This window comes from Tachysurus fulvidraco, chromosome 21 (assembly GCF_022655615.1).
Source record: "Tachysurus fulvidraco isolate hzauxx_2018 chromosome 21, HZAU_PFXX_2.0, whole genome shotgun sequence".
NCBI lineage: Eukaryota > Metazoa > Chordata > Actinopteri > Siluriformes > Bagridae > Tachysurus > Tachysurus fulvidraco.
The window spans coordinates 22,305,651-22,315,650 of record NC_062538.1 but is presented as its reverse complement, the minus strand read 5'-3'; the positions used below and the strand labels follow the sequence as shown (position 1 = coordinate 22,315,650).

The 10,000-nt window shown below is 39.8% G+C and overlaps 1 protein-coding gene and 1 long non-coding RNA gene across 6 annotated transcripts in view; one reads left to right on the top strand and one right to left on the bottom strand.

Moving 5' to 3' along the window:
- LOC125139802 overlaps positions 1-1,499 on the bottom strand; it is a 22,027-nt gene extending 20,528 nt beyond the window's left edge. The window contains exon 1 of one of the 2 annotated variants that reach the window (XR_007138905.1): positions 1,445-1,499. This is a non-coding gene — a long non-coding RNA (uncharacterized LOC125139802). The remainder of the gene's footprint in view (positions 1-1,444) is intronic. The other variant, XR_007138906.1, reaches the window with a different exon arrangement.
- The window catches only part of LOC113643828 (ral guanine nucleotide dissociation stimulator), a 32,727-nt gene that overhangs the window by 4,955 nt on the left and 17,772 nt on the right, over positions 1-10,000 (top strand). The window contains exon 1 of one of the 4 annotated variants that reach the window (XM_027148263.2): positions 1,845-2,100. The exons of 1 other annotated variant lie outside the window; for it this stretch is intronic. In XM_027148263.2, the coding sequence (XP_027004064.2) occupies positions 2,011-2,100 (90 nt within the window). In that variant the 5' untranslated portion in view covers positions 1,845-2,010. Of the gene's footprint in view, positions 1-1,844; positions 2,101-7,858; positions 8,231-10,000 lie in introns of those variants that run through there. 2 more of the 4 variants (XM_027148264.2, XM_027148262.2) reach the window with 2 other exon arrangements.

Below are 10,000 nucleotides of genomic sequence, written 5' to 3'. Positions count from 1 at the left end.
TCATGGGCAGATAGATGCGTGTGTGTGTGTGTGTGTGTGTGTGTGTGTGTGTGTGTGTGTGTGTGTGTGTGTGTGTAACACATAGAGCTCATATGTTGCTGTTCATTGCACTTGATGCTCCATCTGTCTTCTGTTAGACCTCCTGCCATGCAACTCTGGTAATATTGTACAGTGGACACTGAATGTGTGTGTCTGTGCATGTGTGTGTGTCTGTGTGTGTGTGAGAGAGAGAATGAAAGAGAGAGAGTGAGAGAGAGAGAGAGAGAGAGAGAGAGAGAGAAATATTGTGCAATAGTGTGTCTTATTGTGTTATTGTGTGTAATTGACTGTATTAGATGTGTGCATATATATGTGTGTGTGTGTGTGTGTGTGTGTGTGTTACTGTATTTTAGAAAGTGTATGTTTGTTAATTAACATGTGTTGTTTTAACAGAACGAGAGAGAGAGAGAGAGAGAGAGAGAGAGAGAGAGAGAGAGACATTAGATAGAACCAAAAAAAGTCACAAAAGAAGCTACACTTTGACCTTTATACATTTGATGAATGTGCAAATTTGGATCCCTCCCCTAACTTAACAAGCCCCACCCCTTTTCCATGCTAAATTTACATTTCATATACAGAATTTGGTGCATATTTGCATACCGAAGCCTGATTGGCTTTTTAATTGATCACACACTGTTTGATTGGATGTAAATCTGTCATTCTCAACTGTCAGTGAATCTTTCAGTTTATTTCATAATGGTGAAACAGATTCTATTATAAACTACATTTTCTAGGAAGGTTAAAGTTCACTTCCTGTGTTTCCTGCGTTCAGGGCCGATAGCATTAGGATCTATGATCTGCATCATCAGAGGAAAAGGATTTCCTTTTTTTTTTATTCATGATGACCTTAAACTGTCCTGATTCACTTCCTTTGTCATTTTTCCCCCTGAAATGTTTTTTCCCCTAAAACTCTTTCTCTCTTGCTAGTAACATATACGATAATAATAATGATGATGATGATGATGATGATGATAATAATCATTATATCCCTGCCTTTATGTGGTAATTTAAATGCAATTCATTGTTATGGTAAAAAGGCAAAGACTTACATCCGAGTCTGTAAACTAGCGGCTAGTTTGGAAGCTAGTAGGTCTCTTGCTAAACGTGACAGCTAAGATCTGTGCACAAGGTTTTCTTTCTTATGTGGAATTCTAAATAATAACGATGAAGTTTTGCTATTAGCAGGAAGAGGAAACAAGGGAAGAGTAGCAAAAACAAACAAACAGCTGATTTACTTGTTACCTCACAGGCTGTTGTTGGAAGCTAGCTTGAGTTGAGAGACATGTACGCTAGGCTAAAGAAGGGGTTATTTTATTTAGTTATAAATCATAGCATAGTATAGTATATCATACTCAGAGTTAAAATGTAGGAGAATAAGAGATAAATGCTGAAGAGTGAATACCACACACACACACACACACACACACACACACACACACACACACACACACACACAGAGTTATACCCCACAGAATTAAATAGAAACTCATAAAATTAGTCTTTTATTTATGTTTAGGTGTGCAGGTATAAGGTATGTGTGTGTGTGTGTGTGTGTGTGTGTGTGTGTGTGTGTGTGTGTGTGTGTGTGTGTGTGTGTGTGTGTGTGTGTTTGTGTGTGTGTTATGAATACCTTCCTCTTTCCACACCTCCACATTCCAAAAAGCCTTGTCTCCATACAGGGTGTTTTCTTTTTGTGTGTGTGTGTGTGTGTGTGTGTTATGGTGCATTAAACAAGCCTCAGCTCGCTGACTGTTACAGTAATAGCAAGGTAAACTAGAGAGAGAGAGAGAGAGAGAGAGAGAGAGAGAGAGAGAGATGTAACAACTGGTAGACTCATAGATGGAAAGAATGTGAGAGAAAGAAGGTAAAGACAGGAAGAGAGAGAAAAGAGGACATAGAGAGAGGGATAGACAAGAAAGAGGATAAATCACAGCAGAAGCGAATGATGAAGAACTGAGTGGAGGAATAGAGATGAAGCAGACGTACAGTCTACAGAAAGCCCTTGTCCAGCCTGTCAGAATGGTCATGCTGGACCTCCATCTGTCCATCCTGGAAGATCTGGTAGGCGAGACGCTGTCCTACATCACACTACACTTACCTACACTAACCTATGCTTCTTACTTTACACAAATCCACACACACTTACCTCTGTGTCTGAACATCCTAATTGTTACTGACTGACCGACAGGTTCCGAAAGTCACGTCAATCATTGTGGGCGGAGCTTAAACTGATCAGCTGGCTAAATTTCTGTGACTTTTTAGCTTGCGTACACAAAATAAATCATGTCGATTTAGTGAAAAACTGAAAAGAAAATAAGACGGTTTAAGTTGAATGTTTGGACACACGATACTGTAATTAAATATAAAAAGCTTTATAGAGCGCTTGCACGTGTTTAATCCGTGTAAACAGAACCGTGTTGTGTTTTTGTCCCCGGTCTTTAGTCAGGTGAGAACACGCTCGGGTAAACGTTCCTCACTTCCTGGTTGAGAACGTTAGCTAGAGATGTCTAACGAATTAATTCAATTCAATTCAGTTCAATTCAAATTTTATTTCTTTAGCACTTTTAACAATGGACTTTTGTCTCCAAGCAGAACATAAGAAACATAATACACAAAGTTTAATATTATACAAAGATTAATATGATGCAAAAACACAAGATTAATATTAGATATATATAAATGTGTATGTATTTATCCCTAATGAACAAGTCTGAGGTGACTCAGGTGACTGTGGGGAGGAAAAACTCCCTTAGATGGTAAAGGAAGGAACCTTGAGAGGAACCAGACTCAAAGGGGAACCTCATCCTCATCTGGGTGACACTGGGGGTGTGATTATATAACCTCATCCTCATCTGGGTGACACTGGGGGTGTGATTATATAACCTCATCCTCATCTGGGTGACACTGGGGGTGTGATTATATAACCTCATCCTCATCTGGGTGACACTGGGGGTGTGATTATATAACCTCATCCTCATCTGGGTGACACTGGGGGGGGTGATTATATAACCTCATCCTCATCTGGGTGACACTGGGGGTGTGATTATATAACCTCATCCTCATCTGGGTGACACTGGGGGTGTGATTATATAACCTCATCCTCATCTGGGTGACACTGGGGGTGTGATTATAAATATATACAGTCCGGGAATCGTGTATTAATATTAGAGAATAAAGAGAATCCATACCAAAGGATGGAAGAGAATTCGGCGGCTCTACTGATCGATAGAGACAGAAAAGTACAGCAGCAGGACGGATGATGGATCGCTGACATTTTTTTTTTTTTTTTGCCAAATTGCAGATGATGAGAGTGCTTTCTAAAAAGAAAGGGGAAAAAAAGAAGCCATTAGGGTGGAAGCAGAGCAGTCGGAGTCAGAGCCTTTAGAGTCTCCCCATTAGTTTTAACTGAAGAGTGTGAGGAGTTTCAGAGCCAAACACACTGCACAGAATAAATAAATAAATAAATAACGATGTCATCAATTAATTGTAATGAAAAAAACTTAACTTAAAATGTTCAGTGGACTTAAAGACCATTTTCATTGTTGATCGTGGTGCAATATCAATATAATATGATATAAAATGATGAACGGACTAACGTGTTGAAATCAGGGAACAAACCATCATCATCGATGGAGTTTTATCTTTGAAGATGTTCTTACGACAGAGTTAATTAAATATACATCGTGTTTTCTTTAACGACAGCTAGTTATTCAGCTGATCAGCTATAGTGTGACGATGAAGTGATCCGAGGCATCAGATAAAGTCTTATCGGACTTCCCTGTTATTCCCACGTCTCCGTAGGTGATCAGATTCTTCTGTTTTTCTCTCTCGGCTTCTCTTTCAGCACCTTTCTGAAGAAAAGATCAGGGCTGTCGGATTTTTAGAGATAAAAAGGGCCTCCTGCTGCGTGATATCTGTCAGTTCGTGGTCATATCTCTAAAAGCCCATTGTGAGGTGATCTCAGCGTGAGTGAGCCGTTATCTCAAGCTCATTGTCCCGGACTAATTCTAACACAAACGTTTTATAATTAGAACACGCTCACCGCCGATCTTTTACCTCAGATCTGATCTGCAATCTTTTGTGATATTAATGACAAAGTGTTTACACCATCTCTCCTTCGTATAAAGAATCGGAACACGAGCATTTGTATGTTTGTGCTGGTTTTTTGTAGTAAAACGATAGAGTGACGTTACAGCCTCAGACGCTAACTTAACATGATATAATACTATACACTTCTGTGCTGTTCTCATAAATCCTAATAACACTTCTGGTCCAGATGACAGGTAATGATTAGAATGTGAATCTGTGGCATCAGGATACGATCAATTCCCTTCTGGTATTTCGTCGACATTTTGCAGTCTGTTGTTTGTGCTCCAACCGGTTTACACAGGACCTTTCGAAAGTGATATTTTTTTGCAGTCTTGATTATCTGCATTCTCTAACCTTTATCCTTTTCACCTCATGTCTTAGAAATGTCACAGGAACTGAATGATTTTAAAAGATCACTCGTGGGAGATCCCCTCTGTGCCTGGCTCCGATGCCACGTTTATGTAAAGACAGATTACAAGGAGGGATTTTCCTGAATGCCCTTTTCGCAACTCTTTAAATACCTCACGGCTTCTGGGAACCGAGCTCGAAAAAAAAAAAAAGATAAAGATAAAAATGTGATGGTGTAACTGTGAATAACACTCTTATAAAGACCGAACCTGCTAAAGTTACCTGCTAAAGTTAACGGACAGTTAAAAGTTCTTTCTCAAGCAGAGGTTATTTTCCTATAACAACAACACATCCCTGAGAGATTTACTGTATTCCTCTTAGATCAGAGCAATTTGCGATGTTATAAAGCGCTAACACTGGAGACTCCTTACGTACTGTACATGACGCAAACTTCACACGCGTCGTCATAGTGAAGGCAGGATATATGGAGAGAAAAGCTTTATTATTCTTCTGAAGCTAAATAACGTTGCTTTGATTTACAGTAAAGCAGCACGATGACTCACTTAATGATATCAACCCTCATTTGATTAGCCAGGGCGCTAAGCAATGCCAGCAATGCTAGCCATCGGCAGGATAAAAGCAGTCCAGTTAATTAGATCAGCCTCATTTCCAGGCGTGTGTGTAGGAGTACACTCCTCATCGCTTTTCCTTGAGAATGGAGGAATGCAGACACGAAGCAAGACAATGAGACGGCATTACGATGCCGGATTCCTTCAGTGCGCTTATTATTGAATGTCATGTGTAGGAAAGTAAGTGTGTGTGTGTGTGTGTGTGTGTGTGTGTGTGTGTGTGTGTGTGTGTGTCTGTGTGTGTTTTTGTGTGTGCGTGCGTGCGTGAGATCGATAGAATGAGCTATCTGATCTAATCACATCCCATCATGCACCACAGAACAGAGGAGGCGGAGACACAACAATAACATGGATCTCACATACAAATCGTTCCTGCTTAGTTAGAAACGTAACAGCATGATTTGACTGACAGGAGGTTCCAGATTTCAGAACATTCAGGGATGACCTTGAGGTGACTCAGCAGAGGTTGGGTTCTAATCATGAGTCACACTGCCGTGAGTCAGCAAATCTGATACGATGCCGTCTCAGATTTTTCTCCTCACGGTGCTTCTCACGTTCCACAGCCCATAATTAGTGTCATGTTTATCGTCGGTTCTCTGTGGATGATAGTCTGGACTTCTAGAACGTAACCGTTCCTGAGCAGAGAAAACTAGAACCTTCTGAATAAGTAGGTACTTTGTTTATATACTGTAGGACCTTCTGGGAAATACATTAAAGAATGTGTTGTGTCTGTAGAGACCAAACCAAATGAATATTCAAATGAGATCCAATTTGATTTGAATATTAGGCCACACCCATTAAAATGGTTCATCTTCTTTACTGTGAGGGCACATAAACAATTGTTCCCTACATACACATGTTTATACATGGGCATACAGTTTCATACATGAATGTACACACTCACACACACACACACACACACACACACACACACACACACACACACACACACACACACACACAAACACACACATTTGAGTGCATCTTTTCTGTGCAACCTAATTAACATATTTTTTGCATGTAATTATACAAAACATGCATATTTGTGAGTTGGTTTTGTAATTAGTGAGGGAATCACACACACACACACACATTGCCTTTCCCGCTAGCTGTGTGTCCCCTCCCCCTCTACATTCCTCGGCTCCATGATTGTGTTTTCTGTCGCGGCTTTTACCGGCAGTGGCTCGGCCCACACATAACACACACCAGATGTGCAAAGTAGAGCAGCCAAAACTTCCAGAGGAGGCGTGTGTGTGTGTGTGTGTGTGTGTGTGTGTGTGTGTGTGTGTATGTCTGTGAGTGTGTGTGTGTGTGTGTGTGGGTGTGTGTGTGTATGTGAACACTTTACTTTTTCAGTAACGACCCAATTACAAAGCTGTTTTGTTCTTTTGGTTAGGGCTTCAGCTTTGTGTTTCCATTCTCCGTCACCTCACGGTGAACTCGCCGTACTCGAATTGAGCGATCAGAGACTTCTAGTTTCAAAAACAACAAAAGCTGAGTCAGCATATCCTGTTCACAGATTCTTTAGTTGTGCATTGGCGCTACATAGCTAATGAAGCTAAAAACAAACGGACATCTGAATCACACAAAAATCTTAAAGTAAATATCTGCCTCAAACCACATCCAGTGTTTCGGTGATGTCACACACAGAACACAGTGTGAGCATCATGTATTAACACAAACACAAATACAGGACCTCTAGAACATGAAAAAGCATCCAGAATGAACTGAGGCTCATCTTTTATCTATAAACTTCTGACTCATAACTCGTGGTCATCGTCAAGCTCCTAATGTATTTTAAACTTTCTGAATAAAGACCTCTGTGTATATGATGAAGCTAAGGTAGAATCACACAGGCTCGAGGACACAGTGGGACATCCTGTAGTTTAGAAACCTGAACAAAACGCCACAGTGCTTCTGAACACTGGAACATTATGTGGGTGGCCATTTCTCACTTTTTTACACTTTTAAACCTCACTAATAAAATGTTAACATGTGGAATTGTCAGTTAGCTGTAATAATAATAATAATAATAATAATAATAATAATAATAATAATAATAATAATAATAATAGTAACAGTAAAAATAGTAAGAAAAAAATATATAATAAGTAGAATAATAATAATCAGAATAATAAAAATACTACTACTACTAATAATAATAATAAGAAAAAGACATTTCCACATTTAACATATGATCTTTTACAATATAATTTGATGCAATTATGAGCAAATTAGAGCAGATTTAAGCAATTAAGCATTGATCTATCACTTCATTGCTATATTTGCTTCTTAGCTCCAATGTAAAATGAATGATGCACGTTTGGGACCACAGGAATATGTGAGGATTGTAAATGTACATTTACACACTAATGAAAGACAATAATCCAGTTTAATGCCTTAACACTTTATTAGGTCACTTTGTGTCACCATGAACACACTCATGCATGTAGCTGTAAACATGTATAAGCCTTTTATTGTGTTTGATTATTACACATCTTACTATAAATAAATATATGTGTGAGAATCTAATTACCAAATGGTTCTGTTCAGAACAATTATTTATCAAATCTACTGATTTGGGTTTATTAAAGAAATGCACTAGTCATGCTGGAGCAGAGTGCTGACCAATCACAGCGCACTGGAGCACTTTCACGCGCAGAGGACACTGGCCAATGGAAGTATGTCAGATAAAGCGAGGGGGGTGGTTAGAGGCTTAAATACACCGAATCCCGCCCCCAGGGGGAGGAGGGGGAGGGGAACATGAGGGGCTTTTCTCTGCCCCATCAGTCGGTGTGCGCGAGCGGAGCGGAGACCGGGAACATGCGCGAGCCTCCCGTTACAGTGTGAAAGGCGCGTGACCGCCGCGCTTTGTTGTCGCTTTTGGTGAGAGACAGATATAATAAACACCGCAGGATTTTACCCCATGCCCGGTGTAACGGAGCTGCGTTTCGCCCTTTTACTTCTTCGGCTCCTTTTACCACCCCGATGACGTCATGTTCGATGCCAGCGCCTGGAGGGTCCGCAGCATCTGGGACGGTGTGAAGCTCGAGGTGGTGGATCATGAAGGTCCAGTGGTGCTGCACAGCTTCACACATCTGGACCCCGAGCTGCCCCTGCTAGAGGTAATAATAATAATAATAATAATAATAATAATAATAATAATAATAATAATAACTGTTATAAAAATGATAACGATAATAATTATAATAATAATAATTCTAATGACAATAATAGTAATAATAATAATAATATCAATAATAAAAATTAATTATAATATTAATAATAATGATAATAATAATGATGATGATAATAATAATAATAATAATAATAATAATAAATTATAACTCATATAATTGCAGTTATTTATTTACTTATTTCTGGGATACTTATTTCTTGCTGTCCTCACATCATGTAAATTATTTCATATTAAAGTAAAACTGAAAGTTTGTGACAGTAGGAGAGAGAAAACTAAAGAAATGATCATTTAAAAAAAAGGTGTACCTATCATGCATTAAAATATAAAATAGATGTAATGATATAATAATATTATAATAAATTAATATTACAAATACTACATGTGTCTCTCATTCCCATGTATATGTAGAAATGTAGAAGTAGATGTAGAACGGGGCACAGAAGCCTTTATTATCGCCACATATACATTACAGCACAGTGTAACTGAGGAGGTTGTGGTCAGAGTGCAGGGGCAGCTATGATACAGCGCCCCTGGAGCAGGGAGAGTTGAGGGTCTTGCTCAAGGGCCCAACAGTGGCAGCCTGGCTGTGCTGGGCCTTGAACCCAGATCCTCCGATCAACAACCCAGAGCCTTAACCAGTTGAGCCAGCACATTTGTGCCAGTGGATCATAACCAGGTTGTGAGAACTGCTTAATAATATCAAAAGAAGAAACAGGAGCTGATCAGAATACCCCAAACATCTGGCCCACAAACACCCACAACAGAACTGAAGGTGTCATATAAGGTCTGAGTAGTGAGAAGCTCCACCGTTCTTGTTGATAACTTCACACACTCTTCATGCTTGATGCAACTGTTTCCAGGAGGTTGGTGGAATGTTGTCCCATGTGGTGAAGACGGCTTTTAGAAGGACATCCACAGTCTGGAACTGACGTCTGTTTTTATAAACTTCCCTTGTCATCCTTCCCCACACATTCTCAAGGGGATTTAGAGCAGGGAAACACACAGGTTGGTCCAGAAGTGCAATGTTATTGTTCTGGAAGAAGTTCTTTATCAGGCAGGTGTTGTGAACTGCAGCTGGAGATGTTTTTTACCCGGTTCAGTGGAGGAGGATCTATCATGATCCGGGTAGAAAACATCTCCAGTGGGATCTACTTGTCTTTTTTTTTTTGTCCCATAACACTCAGGATCCTGATGGCTCTTTGTGTAGCTCAATAATCCGCCACGTTCAAAAACAGAAAGCCTTTTTTCTTTTGCCATCAGGAGATCATGGCAGTGTGACTGTCTGAAGGACAATGACATTCTAAATGTTCTCTGTTGCCATATATATATATACACACTCCTGAACAAGATCTTAAGACCTTGTTCAGGAGTGTGTGTGCGTGTGTGTGTGTGTATATATATACAGTTGTGTGTGTGTGTGTGTGTGTGTGTGTGCCAGCATTAGTGTTGTATGATGCCTGTACAAGTTCATGTCTATTTTAAAGTAATGGCTTAATGCAGTGTTCATATTTAGGGAGTATCGATGCGTTGGGGTGTGTATGTGTGTGTTTGTGTGTGTTTGTGTGTGTGTGTGTTGAATGGAGACGGGATGAGTAATCAGGCCATGCTCAGTCTGAGTGCTCCTAAGTGACTCTCAAGAGACCACAAACACACACACACACACACACACTTCACTGATCATTCGGTGGGACCTGAC